The sequence below is a fragment of the Copadichromis virginalis genome, linkage group LG19, assembly GCF_057382275.1.
Source record: "Copadichromis virginalis isolate Kocher_CV1m ecotype Utaka linkage group LG19, C_Virginalis_male_GT1.1, whole genome shotgun sequence".
Lineage (NCBI taxonomy): Eukaryota > Metazoa > Chordata > Actinopteri > Cichliformes > Cichlidae > Copadichromis > Copadichromis virginalis.
In genome coordinates, this window is record NC_140636.1 from 24,981,354 (window position 1) to 25,005,474 (window position 24,121).

Here is a 24,121-nt window from a genome sequence, read left to right on the forward strand (position 1 = left end):
GAACATTCCTCTCCCAAAAATTGAGCAACAAATCTACTAAGTTGGTAAAAGAGGATTAAATGTTGCTACCATTAAATTCCAAATTTCTTAAAATTTTCACAGTTTAAACATCTAATTTGTTTTGTTTTTCTGTGTTCTTTGAATAAAATATGAGTTTACGTGAGCATGCATGTCTGTTTTCTAGCTAAAATGATTTCACTCAGGAGCATGTTATGCTTTTTAGTTGGATGAAAATCTGCGTCCTTTGCGCTTATCTTATTTCTTTCTTAAAATGTCTTTCTTATCCAAGTCAGCTGTAAAACTTTTTTCACCTCTTTCCTGCCTTCAAAGGTTTTCAAGGGAGAGGAGGGTGTGTTTCAAATCTCCGGTCTCCAGAGCAACACAGACTACCGTTTCCGTGTGGGTGCCTGCCGCCGTTGCCAGGATACGTGCCAGGAGCTGTGTGGACCACTGAGCCCTTCCTCTTTGTTCACGCTGCGTCGCCAGGAGGCAGCATCATCAGGAGAGCAGTGTGCCGTGGAAGCAGGCAAAGGAGCGGGCCTGATCTCGAGCGACGAGCGCTTTGCGGCGCTGATTGTGTGTGTGTTTGCAGGCTTCTCCATCCTCATGGCCTGCTTGCTACAGTACTTCTTCATGAAGTGAGGGAATTTTTAATTATAGGATAGAAAGAGAAAGCAAAATCGCAGAAAAAAAAACTTTAAAAAACATCTATGAAAGAACCGAATGAAATCAAAACAAACACTTGAGATGTACATTCAACGCTATCTATGATTTTTTTTGGTTATTTTTTGATTCAGGCTTTTCCCACCTTGTTCCTGTTGTCTTTTGCCTTCACTCACTTTGGACTTTTTCCCTCTCCGTCTCTGTTGTCTTCATACCATTGTCCGTCTCATTTGTTAAGGATTTCTGTCGAGGGAAGCCTTGTCTGAGTTGTACCTCGTTTGGGAAAGAAAGCTGATAATCAAGCCTTAAAATAGCTGTGAGCAAAACAGTTGCTCTCCAGACTGACTTGCATGTTTTTATTTTGTATCTTTTTAAAACATATTCACTTAGAGAACATATATTTCTTGATGGTCATTGCCTTACTTTTTTGGTTTATTTTTCAGTGTTTAATTTGCATTTTTTTTGCTGTAGTCTTTATTCATTCAGCCATATTCCAGTGTAGGCCTTCAAAGCTTTAGTTGTTCTTACTTACCCAGTTTGTTACAACTCTACAGGCTGTCAGACATTTCACGCAATCTGCACCCGTTCTCACATGCAGACTGACAAATACCCAGTGCACAGACAAAGGTGCAGACTTACATGGATAACCTTGCACACATATCCAATTACACTAATGCAATGACAATGACAAAGACATTTCATCCTAAGAAGTAAATCACATATCTGCTTAGCTTTTTACATTCACTCATTCACTCTTTCCGCTACCAAAGTGATGCAATCCATGTATGGTTTAAGATGCTGCTATCCTTTGATTTTATTATATCTACAAAAGAATGGAAAACCAGTAATCTAATATATGAACTCTATATATAGATATGTATATTATAGCAAATACTATGATGCTATAAATTGATGTAATATAAGTGATGGCAATGTAAGGTCTGAAGTACAGTGTAAAAGGGGGAATAGTGGACTCTAGGTGCTCATAGACGGCAGCTCTGAGGTCAGCTCAGCAGCTTGCACATTTAGTTGAAGGAGCCCTTAAACACTTGTCTTGGTTCAGAATATGAGCCCTTGAAGGTATTGGTTTGTGAGGCTTAAACTGGCTTTGGGGAGCCGGGCTGTGGTTGTGATCGGCTGCAGCAGACAAGGAAAGGGCTGGGCTGAGCATATTTTGGGCCATTGGTCAGTTCTTCTTTAATCTACCATCTCAAATACCATTGCTCCAGCCTATTTATCTGTAGCTTTACTAGCGATATGTACGTAGCTCCACTGACCCAGAGGTGCTAACAGTCTGCCAGCTAACCGGCCTTCTCAGAGCTGTATGGGTGTTAACTAGGAAAGCCATTAGGAGTTAGCTTGTGCTTTAGCCCCCACTAAGAATTAGCCAGCCAGAGCAATGCTAAAGCTGTTTCTCCTTCCGGCTAGCCTGTCAATTGATGCATTTAAAGTCTATTCTCCTCTTTTCTCATTTCCCACCCGTGATTATCTGTAATTACCCTTTTTGCTCTGGCCACTTTTCTCTTGCTTTCGATCCATCCCATCTGTCTGCCCATGCACTACTCTCACTTTCCCTCTCTTCTCTCTCGCTCTCTCTATTAAAAGGTGCTTTATTGATATGTAATCAGAGCAGTAGCAAGTCTGTGGTCTCTCCTCAGACGGACATGTTCTCTGAGGACTTGAACTAATGTTCACTAACCAAACAAGCCTTTGACAGGACACAACTCATCAGAACAGGGCATTCTAACACACATAACAGCCCCTCACCTCCCACCCAAGTCCCCAAAACCCTTTTTAACCCCAACCCGAAGCAACAAAGCCAAGGTACAACCCAATACATGCCCCGATAATCCAAAGAAGTCACCCTGACCTGCGTAATTAATGTGTGACATGTTTGTCGGATGGGGTGCAGGGAGTAAAAGGGATTGGATGGGAGACGGAGGTAATGATTAGCTCTGATTGGCAGCCTGTAATGTACCTCAGGGATAAGGCCTCACAGAGGGGAGATCTAATCTTGTCATCCCTATTGCTGTCATCATGATAATTTATCATTTTAGCTTCTTTTCTTCTTTTTTTCTCTCTTCCTTCCCTTTGTTCTCTCATTTTTGATGCTGTATCTTGTGCTCTGTCTGTGCTGTGCCTTGCTCCTGTTTGTGTCAGTAAGTAAAGTGGTTTACTAGCTTAAAAAACCTTTGCCAAAGTTGGTGGGAAAGTAAAGGTAGAGTTCTTTTCTAGGTTTTATTTATACTATATATTTGCATACAGTACTTTACATGCCAATTACAGTGCAATCTTCATTTATTTATTGTTAAAAGATTAAGAGACAAGTGTAGTTATATACTAATTTTTTCTTGTAGCATGTTTTTTTTTCTTTTGTTTTAATGGATGTATGTTAGATTGTATGATTAAGGCCAGCATTCCTTATCTCAGTAACCCTTTAAGTATTTTTCTTACAGCTGTTGGGAACCTGTAGCTCATCAGTCCATGAATTGCAGTTATCATTGCCGTTTCAAACATTTAACCAAATTGCCTATGTATTTTTATTTTATTTTATTTTATTTTTTACATTTCCTGTTTTGGCTGTGCACAGGCAAGCAGTTCTTGAAACGCTTAGAGAAACATGTAGCAAGCCAGGTCTTATGGTCAATTCAAGTCATCTGTTTTGGGATAAACGTTGCTGCCTTTGGCTTTTGTTCTGATTAGTGTTATAATGAAGCTTCTGATATCTATTTTTACTGTTTTAATGCCAAAGTGCAAACTTTTTATGTCCACTAGTTGTTGCGTTTTGAATCGTCTAAAGGGTTCTGAGATGTTCTTCTGCAGCGACACAGCATTACGACTATTATCATTATTCTTTCTAAAGGAAAAAAAAACATTAACTTGATCTGTGATATTTCTTCTTTTCATATTATCTTTTATTGTTTTGTTTTGTAAAGCAAAATGTGCCATTATGAAATGTGTAGCCCCTTTCGGTGGAGTTTTTTTTCCCGTTTTTTAATTTTTACACAACCTGATTTCACACTGAAAGGTAAAGAAAGCAAAAACAATCATACGATGGTTTCCGGCAGATGATGAAAATAATAATATTGATAAATCCTTTTTCAGGCTTGTGCTGGTATAACAGTAGTGAGCTTTTTTGTGTCCGTACATTGCTAAGAGATGATATACAGAGATATCTATAGAGCTATAGAAGAAGAGGGTAAATTCATTATGACTAACAGAGTTGAAGCACTTTTTTATGCCAAGCATTAGGCTTGATGAGGTAAATATGAGCGATAGGAAACGCGATCCTTTGCTCTATTCCAAACTCTACTGCCAACACTGTCTGTTACTTTTATTGGCATTATTCTGTTATTGGCATCACTGTGACATTGGCATTACTGGGGCGCTCTCTGCAGAATGCACAGTGCAGCCACAAAGAAAGGAAAGTTTATAGGGAGTATGGTGCCTTTGTCTGATGTGTTCATCTTGTGTCTGCCTGTTGCATTGTAATTGACAGGTGACTTGTGAGGTGTCCTTTCCTTAAACTCCTGATGTTATGTTGCCCAACACTACCCCCTTTTAAGCCTTAATTCCCCAGTGGAAGAGCAGAGGTTTGCTTGGTGTATGGTCATTGTCAGGCCAGTTATGCTAGTGTTAAATAGTCCAAGGTTAGCACAGTGTTAACAAAAAGGCACTGTGTTTGTGGGCAGGGTACTCCCTTGATGTGCATTGTTGGGTTTTTTTTTGCGTTTTTTCCCCTCAAATACAGGTGATTTTATAGAACCCCAGCCTCCCTACTCACCACCCTGCAGGTCCTGTACATTTGGCGGGTATGTCAAGAGTGAGAGACAATGTTTTGCCCAGCAACCCCACGTCTGTGCCTTCTGATCATTTTTTTTTTGAATGTTTTGTACATGTAGAGATTTTGACTGAGAGATTGGCGATTTGACAAACATACAGAGACTCACAGGTATTTAACTATTTTTTAAGTAAGACAAAAACAGAAACATATTTTTACCTCACAATTAAAAAATAAACATTCCAACGTTGTCATGGTCTACGAATTGAGGAAAAAAAGAAATTCATGCATTTCTTCTGTATTGTAAATGTTAGACAATTTCATATGCATTATATAAAAGAAACTGCCATATCAATTTTAATGTATAGATTTTTGCAAATACTACCCTATGTATGTAAGACGTAACTGTATCGGTAGCGTATATATAATATATTTATGCCCAATAAATGTTTTAATTTTTTTCTGTCTTTAATTGCACTGTTTATTGAATGTCAACATTACGCTTCAACACAATGATGCTCTGCAGTTTGTTGGTTTGTTCTTTTTTTGGATAGGACTTCCCAAACCAGCTGAATACATCAATATAGGGTGGAGAAACAAGTATAAACACACTTCTGACATTCTCTGTGGCAGTATTGATTTGTATCTTTCAGATTTAATAAGAGGGTCATTATTGTCATTTCATCTGCATCATCTTTGTGTACTGTTGTAAACATAGAGGACTGATAATCAATATTTATAATATTAGGGTTTAAATTAGAATTACTCAGCTGGAGAGCTCATCTTACGAGCACTGTAATTCATTTGAAATTTCACCGCAAATCATTAATATAATAGTTTTTGCCTTTAATTTGTCACTTAGGGTTCAAGGATTTGAGGTGAGTGTAAATGTGTGTCTGTGAAGGTTTGTCATGTTGAGATTTACTCTCTGGTGGCCTTAATACTGTTTAACCAGAAAGCTGTGACAAGACTAAATCACAGACTTTATGCCCTGCTGGCCCTGAAAGCAGCCGGACAGAAACTGCAGCACTGCAAGGTCAATATTCCTCAATCACAGGCAATCCAAGGGCATCAGAGGAACATTAGTCTTTTTGTCTTAACAAAAAGACCATAGATTACATTTATGAAAGAAAATCAAACATTTATTTTCCTAGTCAAACTACAAATCCTTTTTTTAAGTGCACTGCAGTAGCTTTTGTTGAACAATACCGTTCTATAGGTTAATATGGTATAAGTCTAGTGACTGGAAGTGGTAGGATTTCACTGTCGGGTGTTCCAGTTTTCACATTTTTAATGCAGGAACCTTTTTCCAAAGATTCCCGAGAAACAAAACAAAAAGTGTCACTTTGTGGCTTTCAAATGTTTGGGTCAAAATTGATAGCTTAATAATTAACAGTCCAGACTGCTAATACACTGATAGGGTTATGTACGTATTCCTCATGGGGAAAATCAACATTTCATATTCATTTCATGTTCAAAAGTCTATACTGAACTATTTAGACTTAAATTTTTAAGCAATTGTTTTTGTATTAACAAAAAACTGCAGGCTGGGGTTCTTTTGTACAGACTGATGTTTATAATGATGCCTTTAATGTTTTCACTTGACTATCGAATTAAATGTAAAATTTAGCACAGACACAGGGTGCTTGTCCCAACCAGGATGAAGGAGATTGACAATAACTTTAGGTGCCACTAGTGTGGACACAGATGCCTAATCTTATTTGAACGAAAGCTTCTTGGAGGATTCTTTTTGTCGTCATCATCAGGAGACTGATGAAAAAATATAGCTGCGTTTGTCCTGGTCTGAACCATCTGCACTATCCCATTTGCAGATGACTTCATTTTTGGTCCACCCCTGTGAGTGTACTTGTAAACAGTCAGTGTGTTGGTATACCAGCAAACATTAGCTTGTCTGAACTGGTATCAAAATAATAAAAAAAAGGTGCTGCATTTTTAAAAATACTTATTTAATTCCACTCTCATCCTAATTGTGTAATGTTCATTTATCCACACTCACAACCTTCATTTAAACAAGCTCTTATGATTTCTGACTCATTGTTACGCAATTTCATTGTTCTTGACAATGACAATAAATAAATAAATACTAAATACTAATACTGTTTGAGCCTCTTCTCTTTCACCTTGTGTTTTATTGTCCATTTCCACTGAGGTATTTCATGTGGACTTTTGTGTTTCAGATCTCTTCTCTCCACCTTTCATCCACCCACTTCTCCTGTGAGTTACCAACTCAACTTTGAGCTTTAATTCCCTGTGAATCCTTCATTACCTTTCATAGTCATTCTAATTTTCAATCTGCTGAACATTTTTGCACTCAAAGGCTTTTGCTGACTCCCCTGTAAGTGTTTTGATCAAGTACCTGAGGGGAATTTAGTGATGAATGAGTGCTCTTTTGAGGTCTGCTTCATATTGGCAGCACCTGCTGTCTTATAAGCTATCTAATGTGATAGAATGGAGCCTGGTGGCACCAAGAAAATCCTGTCAGCTGAGATGGGAGAGGCACATTGCAGTGTCCCTTCGGCCAGTGTTAAACCCCTTTGAGGCCAACATTATATAGTGGGGTACTGCTGGGCCACATGGAGAAATGACTGCATACCCTATTGTTATCTTTTGTTATTTTTTAATGTGACTGAGAAGGTGTTTACTGGTGTTTGTTGGTTTAATAACCCTGATTGCAGTTTGCATCTCATATCTGCTGAGGGCAACTTTCTGACTGTCGAGTCGGTTACACAAAGAATATGAATACTGTGTACAAAAGAGGAGGAAACTTTTTGTTTCTTTTACAAGACATTATCATAGACATACACATTAACTAAGTGAAGATAGTCACATAGATTAATAAAAAAAAAAAAAGCAATAAATTTTGACTGTTAATAAGTATGGATTGATAAAAGCATGTCATGTTATCAGTATATGGTCATAAACATTCATTTAACAGATACATTCTTCAAAGTCATGAGGCCATGTTTTAAATCAAGGAAGCTGCTGTGGTGATTTGGACTGCGTAAACCACCTGAGTGTACTGCATTACAAAGCATCTATATACAAATTATAGCAAAGATCTTTTCGACAAGGCTCTTTACAAATCACTTTACAAAATGTACCACTTTTACATTTCCACCTGTTGTGTTATCTTACACAAGCTCAAAGGAAAATCTATTTTAAAACTTTCTTATACATTGTTGTAGCACTTCATCAGACTGGAGAACATTTAAAATCACTTTACATGCCATGATCTGCTGTTTAATCACCCATGAAGACTTTTCATCTTCCAGGCTTTAGTAAATTGTTAAATGAGAAAAAGAAGACACATATTATACAGTTTACATCGTGTGAGAACTCACTTCTCTCGTTTGTCAGTGGAAAACCATGTCTCCTAAAGATAAGTGTGAAGCCTTGGGCTAGCTTACAGTGGAAGCTACTTGTATAGAAGCAGGACTAGTGAAAATGAATGTTTTTGTTGCCATAAATATGGCTGCAAAAAGCATGATTGCTATTGGTAAATTAGACAAATTTATAATAACGTTTTGTGTTTACAGCCACAGCAAAAGATAGCATTGTATGCTTAATCAGTGCAACATATGTAACTATAGCTGGTGACTGAAAACATGTGGATAACACTGCTGGAAAATGGTGCACAGTTCACATGGCCCAGAAAGTGACTGCTAACATGTTTATTTATACATTAACAGGCAGCTTTCTTTGTGTATGCACCAGACCTAAACTTGCAGAGTCATAAGACCTGTAAAAACCTTTTGCGTTGCTACCTTATAGGACCCCCCCCACACCCCCTAATACACATTTCTGATGGTCCTACAGATTAAACAGTGCTGATCATTTAACAGTGAAATACATTCAACAAGATCAGAGACTGATACATATTTTGGAAATATTAATTGTCTCACAATCACAAAAAAAAGCAAAGGCTGTGCACCACAAAGATTCACAAGAATACTCACAGGGACTGTTGACTCACCCCATTGATCCCAAACACAGCATTGATTTGAATATAAAAGTGCCCACTGGGAATTTTGACAACTTATAACAGTAACCCACGACATCTTCATGTAACGTGACTAAAAGCATACCCAAAAGCATGACACTTGGCCTGCATAGCACATGCAAAAATCTCTTCCACACACATGCACATACACACTGCACCTCTGCCTCTGTCTTAATGAGTACAGAGCTGTGCCGCAAATTCTACAGTGCTTTCTTTGTCATCCAGAATATAAATGCAGTATAAGGCATTTGTAGATGTGCGTGACATTTATACGTGAGCACACAGGCGTGCGTGTCTGTTTTTGATTGATATCCTGTAAGCATTTCAGGCCAGTGACTTTTGCACTTCACCAGTTTTGCTTTTCAATTGTTTTCTATGAATAGTGTGTGGCACTTGCTGAAATAACCGAACAAGACAAGTAACTGAGCAAATTGTATTTAAAAGAAAGCGTTTTATGCATATGGAGCGTTTATGGCTCGTGCTTTTTTAATCATCCTTTTTGATTCCAGTCAAATAAAGGCAAGTGCTCACCACAATTTTGCATCGCCCTGACAGAAATTAGGGCCTTTACGTGAGTAATGTAGATCCACGACTAATAGCTTTATTCATTACGCCAGCCATTTAGGCCATGCATTCAAAAGCTGATTGTAGACTCTGTCCAGCCGTTTGAGCCATCTCCCTTCACAGTGCTCGCTGTGCGACCCCGTGGCGGCAGGCTGTCGGTCAGGCCGAAGAGGCGCGCCGCTGCACCCCGGTATTTCCACGACATGGTGTTATAGAGGATGGGATTGATGGCAGCACTCAAGTAAAAGAGAACCACTGACACCAAGCTACAGTACTCGGATAACAACGACAGCAACGGGGAAGGAGCATCCAGAGAGCGGAACTGCAAGTAGCGACCCACATGGAAAGGCAACCAACACAGGACAAAGGCCAGCACAACAACCACTTTTGGAAAAAAAAAAAACATAAAAAGGAGCAGGGGTTAGTCAAAGGAGATGCTGATTAACATTTTCTACCTAAACATATATATCTTTATTTGGACATTTGAACTGATATCACTTTAATATGAACACAGTTTAAAGCCCTAAGGTGTCTTTCATGTGTCGACAACTCAAACTCGAATCATGTAAGAACTTTAGAATTTTTGCATAATTTGCGCGTTCTGGAAACTTACCCAGCATCTTTATGGTCTGCCTGTTGCTCTTATCCCTGTGAGACACGCGGTTGCTCATGTTCGTCTCCCGGTGCCTTTGCCACAGCCGACGGCCTATCAGGCCGTAGAGCACTGTCAGACAGAACACGGGCATGAAGAAGAAAACGGAGCTCAGCCACACCATGGCCCCCATCAGACCGGATTGCACAGCATAGTGCGTCATCTTACACTCTCGGGTGTCCTCAGCCTCCAGGAATAAGTTAGACTCATTCATCCACGAACTGAAGTTTAGTGGCCCCATGGTGTCCTGCTCTACTCCCACCATGACAAACACAGGGCCTGCGCTCAAAAGGGACACTGTCCATAACAGACAAATCAAGGCTCTTACGCGCCTTTTGGTTACCAGAGCCTTGGCGCGCAATGGGAAACAGATCGCCAGGTAGCGCTCTACTGACAGGGCGGTGATGCTGAGGATGGTGGAGTAAGTGCTTGATTCTGACACAAACTGAAAGAGTTTGCAGAGCGCGTCTCCAAAGCGCCAGGGCCTGTATCTCCACATGCGGTAGAGGTCAAGTGGCATGCAAAGGAAAATGAGTAGATCGGATACCGCCATGCTGCACAGGTACAGATTGGTGGTCGTGCGCATGTCCCGGTACTTGCTGACCACCAAAATGGTCATAACATTCCCGGCCACCCCTATCAGAAACAGCAGTGTGCAGGCGACGGTGATGGCCGTTAGGAGAGGAATTGAATAATAATTGAGAGGGGGCGGGGAAGGGTCAGCTTTGCTTATGGTATTGTTGGTCTCCTCCCAGGTGCAGTTATGGTGGAGGCACTCCAGTTGGCTGGGCCAGGAGGGCATTGTTGCCTCTGGGTTATTCTCCCGGCCGCACCTGACCCTGACTGCTGATGTCACCCTGGATCTGGGACTCCTCATGCCCCTCGATGCCGCACTCACCTGCGTTATTCATTGTTTGATTTCCGGAGTTAAGAAAAACGTGTAACGGAGGAGATCAGGCGTGAACACAAGTAATATCCTTAGTGGTGCAAGCAATCCTGTGTAGCCTAACACTTCTTTACTTTGAAGATCAAACACGACATAGACGGTGTTGAACAGACTATAACAGAAATATGAGGCCATCTCAGATCGATCCGAATTATCCACCCCATCTTCATAACGCACACTAAAGTGTTCCAAAAGTACCTGAAGAGTAGGAGTGATGGTTACAAAATGCATTACATCCGGATATTCGCAAGCTATAAATCGCCAGCCGAAATTTTTGGGGATGTATACTCCAATAAAAACGGATATGACAGAAAATAAAAACAGATCTAGTATTTAAAAATCTAACATTTAAGCGCATCTTATCTTCTCCATCTTTAAAAAAAATATTTGTGAAACCCACCAGAAGCCTGAGGTCCTTCATGCGCTAAGAAGCCCCAAAGAGTCCCCATCAGCGGCAGCAAGTCCCCGCGTTTTCACAAAATAAAAAGCAAAATATTGGATCGGTTGACGAGTTGCATCTGGCAGCATGTGATGGTGAGTCAGACTCAGGGTCATAATGATGCGGCAGCAGCAAAAAAACATCTGTCCTGCAAATGACAGTGGCGCTCAAACTCAGCCAAACACAAACGGGCAAATAACAACTAGCGTGAAAACAATCACTGTCTGACGGAAGGGAGACAGTTTAATAAAACTCACAAACACCACGAAAGAACGATGCATTGTCAATGGAATAAAAAAAATCTAAGAGTCCAAATGGTTAAAGAAGAAATATCAGTCAAGACCGATGAAAAAAATCCACCTTAACACCAGACTTCTGTTCTGCTCCTGTAGTTATGGTGCATATCCAGTGTGTGGATCATGATTCCCGGTGCGCAAAACATCTTACCCAAGTGAAGTGGTTGTGTTGTGGGGGTCTGCTCTGAGTGTGATGCTGCAACACCACCTACCGGTACTGTTGCAGTGATTGGTAGCGGTTTCAGCATTTTAAGCAATTATGCCTTTTGTGTTTACCACCAGCCAATGAGAAAGAGCATTTGGAGAATAAGTCGACTCTCTCTCTGTTTTATGATGTGATGGACCAAGAAGACAAGGAAAGTCAGGCAAGGGTTAAAGTCCATAAAACAAACTTGGTTAAATTATACAAAAAATAAAATAAAATAAATAAAAATACAATAAATATTGAGCCCATAAAAGAGGTCAAAGTAACAGAACTCTACTCAAAAGCTGGCAACAAACACTAACCTACCTAAATGAGACAAAAGGGAAACTTAAAAAGTGGCTGATCAGCCCACAAAGACACAAAAAGGGTTAGAACGCGCCAAAACCTAACTGAAACTAACATAATAAATTCCATTTCCCACCCATGATCCAGAGTTGTCGTGTGATCCAATTTTCAAGTCTTCACATAGGCTTTCTCCGCCCGTTTTCCACCTCTTAGCTCATCAACCAAGGGCCTGGAAGCAGCTGCTGCTGAGGTCTCAAAGGCTACGTTCACACTGCAGGCGAAAGCGCATCAAATCCGATTTTTTGGACCCTATGCGACCCATATCCGATCATGGTATGACAGTGTGAACGGCACAAATTCGATATTTTCAAATCCGATCTGGGTCACTTTCGTATGTGGTACTGATTCCGATACATATCCGATGTTTTAGAAAGCGACTGCTGTTTGAACGGTCATGTCGCATTAAATCCGTCTTTTACGTCACTGACACAAGACAGACGCCAATTATCAGTTCTGGAGAAGACATCGCGAACGCTTCCTGGCCAATAAGTGTAGATGTTAGCAGAGGTGTGGACTCGAGTCACATGACTTGGACGTCATTAATTTTATGACTTTAGACTTGACTTGAAAAAATGTTCTAAGACTTGTGACTTGACTTGGACTTTTACACCAATGACTTGGGACTTGAATTGGACTTGAACCGGTTTACTTGAAAAGACTTGATATTTTACCCCAAATATAAAATTTAACATGCATATTATATAGAGATTGAAAATGTGACGTCATTCACGGGTAGAACCGCAAAGGATTCTGGGAACTCGTGGCAAGCGGTACTAGCGCACGCAGGCTTTCAATTAAAATCAGTTACACAGCGATAAAAAGAAACACAAAAATGTCAAGAAGCTGTTGTATTATTAACTGCAATAGCCGGTCGCATGACAGCCACGGGAAGCCGACGGGTAAAGAGATCGGTTGTTATCGGATTACGTCGTTGAAGAGAAATTGTTCGAGCCATGTTTCCGAAGTGACAAAGACGCGACGGGTGGCCTGGATTGCAGCCATTCAAAGATCAAATATAACGTCCCAGAACACTCCAGCTCACAGGTTAGTCTGCTCCAAGCATTTACACAAAGGCAAGTCTGCTGTTGTAGTTAACATAATTGGTGATATAGGTTACAAGCAAGTCTGGCGCTGAACAGAAATGGTCGCGCTATGCTCCTTTGTTTATTGTGCATAAATAGTGAATTGTCCTGACACAATATTGCGTTTCGCTTCTGTTATTATGGTACATTGACAAAAACATATACTTTTATTCACAGGATAAAACAGGTTTTTTGTATCACTAATTGTCCAGTACGATTACAGCATACAATATTGTTGTCACTGCTACATTTCTGTGATGCTACCAGAAATTATTTCCACTACTAATTAATTACCGTTGAGCTCAAAGGTCCTATTAATAAACGGTTAAGGAATGTGTATTTATGACGACGATTTGTGAGACTGGTAAACTTATGATACGTACGATGGTCTTTACTTTCTACACGGTGCATTTCAAGGTCCTGCACCCATCCGGCGGTAAACTGTACCTGGGCTTGTTGCAGTGACCTGAAGTTACTAAACTTCATGAGTGTATGCACTCACTCCAAGAACCGTATGATTATAAATATGCATATAAATATGCTACGATGAGATAGCTGACTTCATCTAACTAGCAAATGTTTTCCAGGCTACGTTGGTGATGCAGTTTTTTTTTAAATGATATTTTTAAAAAAAATATCATTTATTTATGTATGATATTTTTGTCATGCGATTTCAAAGCCGGTCCTACAACCGCATCCAAGAATAACATGCAGCTTATCTCAGAACTGTCGGTGAAAATTATTCTTGGAGCTAGGTTTAATTGAGCTGCATTTTAAAGAGGTGCAATTTCACAATTTGTGTATATTTTCTAAGTTCACTATTTTGTCATGTGTTGAGAAAAACACAGATTAAAAAATTACATGGTCTAATATTTACATTTAGCATAACTGCAACATGCTTTTTTTCGTTTTTTTTTTAAAGACTCGAAAGGACTTGAAATTCAAAGTTTCAGACTTGTGACTTTACTCGGACTTTTACACCAGTGACTTGAGACTCGACTCTGACTTGCCTGACATTACTTGAGACTTGACTTGAGACTTGAGGATAAAGACTTGAGACTTGCAAAACAATGACTTGGTCCCACCTCTGGATGTTAGTGAAACTGTTGGGAAGACAACGTTGGGGAAACGTGAACATTTTACTTTCACGTATATTTTATGTACTGTATAATCTGATTAGTTTAATTCTAAAGTCCGAAGTCTTTATATTAAGGCCCATCAGTCAAACAATATGGTTTGCTCTGGGTGTACAGAGCGTGTTGTGTGTGACGTCTTCTTTTGCGCATGCGGGCCGCTTTGAGCGTTCACACTAGAGCGCGTTTGCTGTCGCATTTTATTTGTAGTGTGAACAAGCAGACAAAAAAATCGGATTTGATCAAAAAATCGGAATTGAGCATTAACACCTGCAGTGTGAACGTAGCCAAATTGTCATGCGCCCTAGAAATATGGATTATAATGAATGACCCCTTTGCACAAAGCAGAAAAAGACACTTTCTTTTCTGGTTGCCCATTACCTATTTAACTTTCACAATATATTATATGTTGCCCTAAGAACTGGCACGATAACTGGCCATTCTGCCTTATATTAAAATACAATAAACAAAACAAAAACGCAGGTAACACTAACAGAATAATTGATAACGATCTTGTGCATTTTCAGATTGCCATTAAAAATTTACCCCCTGATATGTTCAGTGCTGTATAAACATTCTCTAGTTTGGACAACAATGTACATTATACCATTTCCCACAACGAAATAACATCTATTTCTTCACTGAAATGTTCAGAATCTAAGAATACATGAATTTGAATAAACATGTGTTACTTTACAACAATCTCACCTACAAACCTACTTTGCAAAAACAATTTAAAGCTTATACTTAATTGCTACTTCTTAAATAGTTAAGAAAATAGATGGATAGATAAATAATATTTCTCAGTTTACTATATTCAGTTAAATATAGGAAACAAGTAATTTGCAAACCATTGCATTCTGTCTTTATTTACAGAAGTAACTTAGAATTTTGGGTTGTAGATCAATATACACTATGAATGGACTTCAAGTTGCCAAATCACATTTGTATAAGTTGCCTATTGGAACCAAAATGACCTCCAAACTTGTGGGGCTTGTCACAAAAAGCCCAACAACATAACTTAGCCTTCACCATAATTTCTGGGCACGTTCTGGCATCTCTGCTCTACTAACTAACAATGGAGAGTGTAAGTCAGCAGTATAAGAAATGCAGTGAGTGAATGTATGTGTGCAAACGCCCAAAAAGGTGGATGGAAGGCAGACCAATCACCACAATGCAGTTTTTCCGGCCCCGGCCCCACTGAACTGGTTGGTCTAAACTAATTACATAATTACTCTAGGGTAGGTTAGGATTGCCTCGATAAGAGTGAGAGGCTTATCACCATTTTTAATGACATATAATTAAGATATATCAGATTATTTTCCTTTTGTCTTAAGCAAAAACAAAAATAAAATAGCAAAAATCACACCTTTGACTGGCAGCATAGTTCTGTTTTTCCTGCACGGATGAGATTCTCATGTTTCAATTGGTGTTATCTCTCTGCCCTTTGCTCAGTGCTTACCAGCTGACACCGTTTATGACCACTGAATTATGATGTGTGTGTGTTTAAGCGAGGAGACGAAGCCGGTTAGTTAGAAATGACTTGAGAAAGACTGATCTTGCTGTCGTTAGCTTTCGGGACAGCCGTGCTTTGAAGGTTTCCGGTATGTATCTGTCATCATTTGATATAGATGTGTGTACAGACCATTGGATGCGTGTGTTTACACATGCAAGTGCGTATTTGTACAATGGTCTAAAACACAACTTTAGACATTTGTACTGCACAGTCAAACGTCGTGGTTTGGTGTGCCCATAACAACTGAAGTAATGCCAAATAACAGACTGACTCACTATTTACATGGACAAAATTGGATTGTTTTTAAGACAACACGAGTTAACAGCAAAACTGGTTGTATTACCTGTTATGTCATGTTTTTATTTTAGTGTCGGGATCGATTTAATTTCTCAGATGAGTTTCTTTTTAGTAGAGTTGAAAATGTGTGTTATTTATTTAGAAAAAGACAGTTCTCATCTATTTTTATTTGAAAATGAAGCACATTTAGCATCCTTCATGTGTCAAGTGCACGTGGTAAATGTGGTAAAGGTTTGTGGTTACATTTTTATCTGCAATGTTAACTGAGAAAGTGTTTCCAGGGTGTGGTCGATTTCAGGTTAAAGTCCCTATCAAACCCATAATATACACTCTCGAGAACTACTGGCTTTACTCGGCCTGCACAGAGGTGCAGTACATCAATTATTCCACTAGATGGAAGAAGAGATCGCTTTCCTTTTAGTTTGAAGGCAAAACATACGGAGTATAAGTTGTATTTATACACCAAGTTTAAGTGAAGACACAGCCAAATCAAATGCCTAACTATTTTTCTTTTTTTTCCTTCTTATTTTTAAATATTTAGTATAACACCCAAGTGACATGTGCAATGATACACAGAGAGATGAGCTATAAATAATGGAAAGCAAGAAAAATAAACAAATAACAGAGAATGAGTAAAAGTGAGAAGTGATGAGATAATAGGCAGAGTCAGTGTCAAAGAATTTCCCAAGTGTACTCCTCCTACTTCAGCACAAGTCCAGCACTATTTTTTATCCAATGAGAAAAGGCTATGGGAAGAGTCTCTTTTTGTGATTGGCCTAGAGTTTGTGTGACCCCTCCCTTCCTGAGGAGTTGGAGAGAGTTCACTGTTAGTTTTTTTTCCCAGCCACACTTACAGAAGTGCAGACTAGAAGGAGCTGTCTGCTGTCGCCGCTGCTGCTGCTGTGCAATTCTTTGTCTGCTTAGGCGTCTTAGTTGCTTTAGTTTTGCCCAACATTGAGTAAAGCCAGGTGGATCAGACTAAGCAACATGTGGACTGCACGTCCACAGAAAGAGCAGGTTGGTAATGTGTCCCTCTGACTCTCTTGTTTGTTTTTGTGTCTGCTCTGTTCTATTTGCGTCCAGGGGCTTTGGGAGATATGTGTCTGTGACACTCTTTGGCTTTGGGTTATCACTGGAATCATGGACAAGAAATGTACAGTGGATTATACTGGAGTACTGCTGAACAAGTTGGATTAGTTCTTTTTGAGCTGCAGCAGAGCAAATACGTGGTTAATGTGCATCACTGTTTCTGTTCCTTGTCACAAAATGATATATGCTGTACTAAGATTTAGTCACAAGTAAAGTGTAAAATGTAAAGAGTGGCTGCTATAGTGAGGTGTGAAGATGAATCTCCTGATCTTTTTGTTGGTTACTTTGTACCAGTGTAATGCTGTGACAAATAATGTTTTACCTGTTGCATAAGACTTCACAGGTGTGCGTGTGTGCATGTCTGTTTGTGTGTTGGCCTGATGTCCCCTTTCTCATGCCTTGTGGGAAAACTGGTTGCTGCAGCTGGAATGTCATGGGAAGACTGCAGATATTTTTTTTTCCTGCTGTTCGCCCATAGAAAACCAGCCCCCTCCCCTCTGCAGTTCTTCTGTTGTCTTTGCAACAGATATACTGGATACTGACCTCTGGCATTCAATGACCTCAATACTTTTTGTTGTGGTGCCAGCATTATTAAACAGTAAACTTTATTACTGTTATTCCTGCCTGAGGCTTTAAATGCATGCGTTTAAGTTTATCGACCTAAGTCTATGTGTTTTCTTGCTGTGCTTGCTGTGTGATGTATTTGTTATTAAATATTTGTTGGACAGTAAGAAAAATACTGAGCTGACGATTTCTTGGGTACGATCTTTGCTATAACCACCCACCATTCTTTTAAAGTAAAAAAGTAGCATAATAAGTTTTGCATCATTGCAGTTTGCTGCTTAGAAGAGACAGGGGGGATCAGTGTTGTTAGCAAGGTTCTCAGATTTAGTACTACAAATTAAATCCAGATGTGAACTTCTGGCTTGTGTAATACCAGACAATGTGCCACCATCAAATATTATTTTGGGCTTTCCAACTACGATTTAAAATATATCTCTATAATTAAAGCATTATATATATATATATATATATATATATATATATATATATATATATATATATATATATATATATATATATATATATATATATATATATATATATATATATATATATATTCTTTTCCAAATTCTCACAGTTTTCATTGACTTTTCAAGAGCAAGTCTGTAGACGAGCTATTTCAATGTATTTGAAATGAACCAGGAGACCAACCTGTTGCTGCTGTTCTCCACGATGTACATTTCCCCGCGTTCACTGGGCCATTTGACACTCATACTACATCATACAGTACAACACATCTGCACCTAAGATGTTTGCATTCATATTGTGTCTATTTTTGAACATAGTGCTTCCTTTCTAAAGCACTAAATTATATTTTGCATGCACCAACCCTTCAATTCAAGAACTTAGAGATCCTCTATACTTTTTTCCTACCACTGTAATCATGAGTCACTTCAGTGGTCTGGCGCAAGTTAAACTTTAGTAGTTTCCAGCCTCGGACTTGGCCACACTGGTCGAGCCGAATCAGGCTTGGCTGAAACAGAGAGAGGGAGCAGTTCTCTCACTCCCTCAGTACAATGATGCCTTGTGTTACCATCAGCCGAACGACACTCTGGCAATGATGACGATTGCTCGCTCTCTTTTTCTGGCATCTACTGTATGTCTTGCTTTCTCTGCCGCTCTGACCATCCCAATCCCCCTATCCATGGTGTTAAGGATTAGATAATAGGCAGCTTTAGTGTGGGCAGAGAAAAAGAGGTGTCACAGACCTCTCTCATTGCTTCCCTCCCTCCCTTCTTCTCTCTATCTTTGTACCATCTGTGCCACGAGGAGCTTGGCACTGTTCAGTCTATAAATGCCAAGCTACATTTATGTTACCTTTGTTGCGCTGCTATATACGTACCATGGCGTGTGACTTGTAGTCTCTAATGCAAAAATGCCGTTTACATGCATTGTATATTTAAAAAAGTTTCAGTCAATCACTGTGTTTGCCACAGCACTTCATAAATGTCAGACTGGCTATCGCACAGGAATCTAGGATAGATGGTACATTTCACAAACTACCTATTTTTCCTCACACTTAATGGATAATCTGTGACAGCACCTCTGCTGAGGTTGACATGTTCAGTCCGCCTCCAGTGTTCCTTTCAATGATTTGACACTTTAAAACATGTATTGCAAGCGGATTTATTATAGAGGGAGAAAAGTAGAAGTACTGGATGCCAATGTAAGGTGGACAAATATGCTGAGGTCAACTGGTAGAAATGCATTTTTAAGTAGTGCTTCTGGATTCAAGAAGCAGCTCTGAAAATGATTTTTTTTATCAACACATATATGCAGACATCAGAGTCCGTTTTAGAGGTGATTAAGAAAAGTTTTTACAGTAAAATTGTAAATAAGCAGTGATGATCGTAGTCATAGAGTTTGTTATTGTGTCAAAAACATATAATCAGCGTGTGTCATATGTCATATCTTAGTCTGCCTGAGAAGGTGATTTCCCACAATCTCCAATCTGTTTGAGGGATAGATAATATACTGATGTTTTTATACTGATTACTTTATTTCTTTATCGTAATCTACAAAACAATAATCTGTTTTCTACCACAATGCAATGGCACAGACCATAAACGGGAAATCTGTCTAAACAAAAGGTTGAATAGCAACTTTTATTCATTTTTAATTCCATGTTGCTCAGAAATCTTCATAAATACAACAAAAATGTGCAAAAAATTATATCATGATGATATTAATCTTCTTTTATAATTTGGTAGACATTAGATGAACGTGTTTTTGCATGACATTTTTGTTTTTTGTGCAAAAAGACAGGATGCATCGATTGCACTGAGCGTAATTAGTGAATGTATCAGAGAGAAGTGGGGCGCTGTATTTTTGTCTTTTGATGTGTTTAGCAGTTTCTGGTATGAACTGTGTATGTGGCTGCCCTGAAAACACAGTGTAATGGCTTTATATTGTCTTTGCTTGACCTATAATGTAAACAAAAGTGCAGTTAAGAGTCACTAATGCAAGTACCGTTCGCTGTTGAAGATTTAAAGTTTAATGAGCTATTATTAAAGCATCTTTTTGCTTCTTCAAAGCTGTTAGACACCTTAAAAGGTGATGACTTAGAGATACAATGGAGAAGTGAAAACACAAGATTTTAGAACTGGTGCATGAAATCTCCTTTGATGGTTTAAAAAATGTTTGTGTTGCATATCTAAGTCCCTTTTGCCAACAGGATGCCCTGAAGCAGCAGAATATTTTCTTTTTAGCATATTTGAACAGACGGCTCTGTTCAAAATATTTAGGTTTTGGTTTAAGCTTCATGCCGAGAACACAACCCATTTCCCAGAAGTAACCACTGCAGTGTGAGCTCCCACCCAAAACAGCACGTTGCTGTGTAAATTAGAATCATGTTTCCAGATGTGAGACACCTTAGAAAATAAGGTCTCGCTGCTTTCTGTTTCTTTTATAAGAACTTATGCACTGTATAGACCTCAAAACTGTAATCTGAAAAGGGCACTCAACACGATTTGCTCGAAAGTATCTTATTTGTAGTTATATGTAAAAGGCAAGTATCTATGTTGATTTGTCTTTCTGCAAAATATTAGGAGTGAGCCAAACTTTTAGCTGCAAAATATACAAAATATATACTTCTTGGCTGAACTTGATTTGGGACACCAGCAGCCACAGAACTGATATGGGATGCAGATATATATATATATTTTTTCTGGTTGCAGATACACGTCCGCTGTGACCTTGTCTTCTTTCCCATATGGGGCGATCGTGGCTCAAGAGTTGGGAGTTCGCCTTGTAATCGGAAGGTTGCCGGTTCGAGCCCCGGCTTGGACAGTCTCGGTCGTTGTGTCCTTGGGCAAGACACTTCACCCGTTGCCTACTGGTGGTGGTCAGAGGGCCCGGTGGCGCCAGTGTCCGGCAGCCTCGCCTCTGTCAGTGCGCCCCAGGGTGGCTACAATGTAGCTTGCCATCACCAGTGTGTGAATGTGTGTGTGAATGGGTGGATGACTGGATATGTAAAGCGCTTTGGGGTCCTTAGGGACTAGTAAAGCGCTATATAAATACAGGCCATTTACCATGTGTCTCTCGTGGGTCGTTGCACTGTTACAGGAACAGGGCTGCTAGAGGCTCTGGTGCAAAGACGCTCATAAATATCTCATTTTTGCTTGTTATAAAACCACAGAGAGAAGTAAGTCATAGGTTTGTATATTTGAGCAAACTTTATGGGACCAAATTAGGGATTGTAAATGCAACGTGTGCACACAGTAGAGAAAAATGAACCATTGTTGCTCTGTGAATGAATCAATAGTACAGTATTGATAATGGATTAAATAGTTAACTATTAGTACCACTTTCTCATAACACTCTTTCAGTTTGTAGCTTATCGATTTATTAATTTTAATAAATTATTAATCTAACTATTACGGTACTTATTGAACAGGAATCTTTTGCCGCTGGCCATTTAGCTTGGATTATCAGAACCATGCGTTGTCTTGGCTGCCTTTTAGCTAGAGTAGTAACCTCTCCAAGTCTCAGCTTGAAATTGGTCATTAGACGTGGCGGCGTTGGTAGTGTTGGATAGAGGCACTTATAAAAAGGCAAACTGTCATGCATGTAACACCTCTGCGGATCATTACGACTGACTCGAGTGTGGCATCATATCTCTAATAACAAGTGTATTTTCCCCCAAAAATGTCCAATTATTTATTTCACACAACTGGGAAGAATTTTGCTATATGTTGGTTCAGATGCTCTGCAGCCCTTTTCCAGAAGGTGAGAAAAATTCTTCATTGGAGAACTTTATCTGACGAACAAAGTATTACAGACCAAGCAAGCTGTAGCTGACAATCCCACATAGCAGACGGGTCTGGCCTGGATCTGATGTCAAGCCGGCACTGCTGTTCTGACTGGTGTCATGGTAAGTGGTATGTCATCCAGATATGGCCAGGTCTCGCAATGATGGCACTGTTTATGTGATGGCATGCCACATCTGGCCCGATTGTGGTTTGGTTTTTGTGGCCCAGGCTAATTGAAAACAAGTCTGGCCCGGATCTGGCATGAAGTTGGCACTTCTGACAGATCCAGGCCATACCAATTTTGCTATGTGGGATATACACGTATATCACAAAATCTTTAGTTAAAAATTACTTTAAATTTCACATCCCCAGTAATGGATTTAGCCCTTTTTAGAATGCAAGACAGCTGATTCCTGCATGGCAAGTAAAGCGATATGTATTTAATGACTTTGTGTCACATGGTGAGAGATCAAATTTCCCATGTGTCTCATTGAAAAGATTGATGAGCGGCAACTTTACTTGTAATTCCTCTTTTTTTTCTGACTCTCTGACACACTCCTACTAATTGACATTTAAGAGGGATGCTAGCACACGATGGGAGAGGCGGGTGCACTTCTGTTGATATTTATATATAAGCAGCTCTAGCTGCTCAAGCTATCACCATGACAACAGGACAGGAAGCAGGAAGTTGGCATTTTTTTATTACAATGGAGTAGAGAGATAACTCTCAGGTTGCATATTGTAGACACAGATAACACAGACTGTGCTTTTTACATCTCAGTCTACACACACACTTTTTGACATTCTTGTTAACCTCTCTGTGGGTCAAGGTTTTTGGGAGGTCATGGACATTCTCAGAGCAGGAAATACAGCTATAGGCAGCATAAAATATTTAATCATAAAAAAGTACTACTTTCTAACAGATATACAGTGCCGTGAAAAAGGTATTTGCCCCTTCCTGATTCATTTGTTTTGTACATTTCCCACACTTAAAGTTTTGTGATGAAACAAATTTTAATGTTAAACAAAGATAACCCAGTAAATGTAGTTTGTCTCTCAAATTGAATAGCTGGTTGTGCTATTCCTGGTAGCAAGAAGTACGGTCATAAATTTTTGTGACTGGCAATGACTCCTCCACCTCACAGTTGAGGAATTTTGGCCTCTCTTCTTGACAGAAATGCTTTAATTTATCCCCGCTGGTTTATGAGTGTGAATGTGCTGTGTAATCAGATTTAAGTCTGGTTTTTGACTAGGCCATTCCAAAACCTTTATTTTCTTTCTCCTTCCTGGTGTATTTAGGACTATTATTCTGCAGTATAACCCAAGTATGCTATAGCTTCGGGGCATGAACCGACGGCCGGACATTCTCCTTCAGGATTTTCTGATAGAGAGCAGAATTCGTGGTTAGTCAATTATGGCAATTCGTGACATACAAGATGCACTCTTGGAATAATTTTGGTTGGCCAGCCTTTCCTGGGAAGGTTCATTATTGTTCATAGTTTTGTCCATTTGTTGGTGTTGATCTTTTAGCATACTACATTTGGTCAGACAAGTTGTATATAAGTAATTTCTTAATTCAACAGGACTGACAGTAACTATAGCTGGATGTGGTTAGTGAAACTGAACCTAGCTTTCCAAAAAATGTGGTTAATTCATGATTTAACACAGGGAGCAATTACTTTTTAACAAGGAATTTTATTGTGTTTATAATAATCGTGAAACAGTGGGCACAGTTTACACTATACACTTATCTATAGTCGATGCTTTGTAGATGTAAAACCATTCATGTCGGTGGGCTATTTCTCATTCCACACTGTTGCTTTGTGCAGAATGAAGCCATGCAAAGTGAGCTTTTTATAGCCAGTGCTGACTCAGTTAACATGCTTTGCGTAGTAATGTGAGTTCAAATGAATATTGGGGCTATGTGTGTCAAGATACTGGGTCTGTGATTCAGTGCTGTGTTTTTTGATTAGTCTGTATTCTTTGAGTTAGTGTTATTCATGGGTTTGGTTCTTCTTATTGTTCTCTGTGTGTGTTATATCCTTAGTTTCTAGTCTTTAGGTTTCTGTTACGAAGCCTTCCCGTGTTCCACGTTTAATGTCATCTATGTTTGTGCATCTCCTGTGTCTCTCCAGTCATTCGTATCTCCAGGCCTCAGTGTCAAGTCTGTGTCTTTGTGAATGTCTCATGTTTCCTGTTTGACTTTGACAATCTTGCGTCCTATGTGTTTTCAGTTTTGCCTTCTCCCGGCCTCATATGGGATTACTCCCAGCTGTGC

General features: G+C 39.4%; 3 protein-coding genes across 3 annotated transcripts in view; 2 read left to right on the forward strand and 1 right to left on the reverse strand.

The window, feature by feature from the left end:
* Positions 1 to 4,911, forward strand: part of fndc3ba (fibronectin type III domain containing 3Ba) — a 90,088-nt gene extending 85,177 nt beyond the window's left edge. Inside the window, exon 27 of the mRNA XM_085442523.1 lies at positions 331 to 4,911. Within this exon, the coding sequence (XP_085298649.1) occupies positions 331 to 642 (312 nt within the window). The 3' untranslated portion in view covers positions 643 to 4,911. The remainder of the gene's footprint in view (positions 1 to 330) is intronic.
* A 2,394-nt stretch (positions 4,912 to 7,305) lies between these two features.
* Positions 7,306 to 11,296, reverse strand: ghsra (growth hormone secretagogue receptor a). Its single transcript, XM_085442086.1, has 2 exons — positions 9,643 to 11,296; positions 7,306 to 9,413 (listed from the first exon to the last, which is right to left on the reverse strand). Exons 1-2 carry the CDS (start codon positions 10,556 to 10,558, stop codon positions 9,100 to 9,102), a joined length of 1,230 nt encoding a protein of 409 aa, XP_085298212.1. The 5' UTR covers positions 10,559 to 11,296; the 3' UTR covers positions 7,306 to 9,099.
* Positions 11,297 to 16,793: 5,497 nt separating this feature from the next.
* The window catches only part of pld1a (phospholipase D1a), a 31,434-nt gene continuing 24,106 nt past the window's right edge, over positions 16,794 to 24,121 (forward strand). Inside the window, exon 1 of the mRNA XM_085441132.1 lies at positions 16,794 to 16,957. The gene's annotated coding sequence lies outside the window, so the exon portion shown is untranslated. The remainder of the gene's footprint in view (positions 16,958 to 24,121) is intronic.

Excerpts from the sequence above, each read along its gene's own strand:
- ghsra (XM_085442086.1), bottom strand. The coding sequence starts at position 10,558 with ATGAGGAGTCCCAGATCCAGGGTGACATCAGCAGTCAGGGTCAGGTGC. Across the intron at positions 9,414-9,642 it reads GCAGACCATAAAGATGCTGG|TGGTTGTTGTGCTGGCCTTT; the intron begins GTAAGTTTCCAG and ends TTTTTCCAAAAG.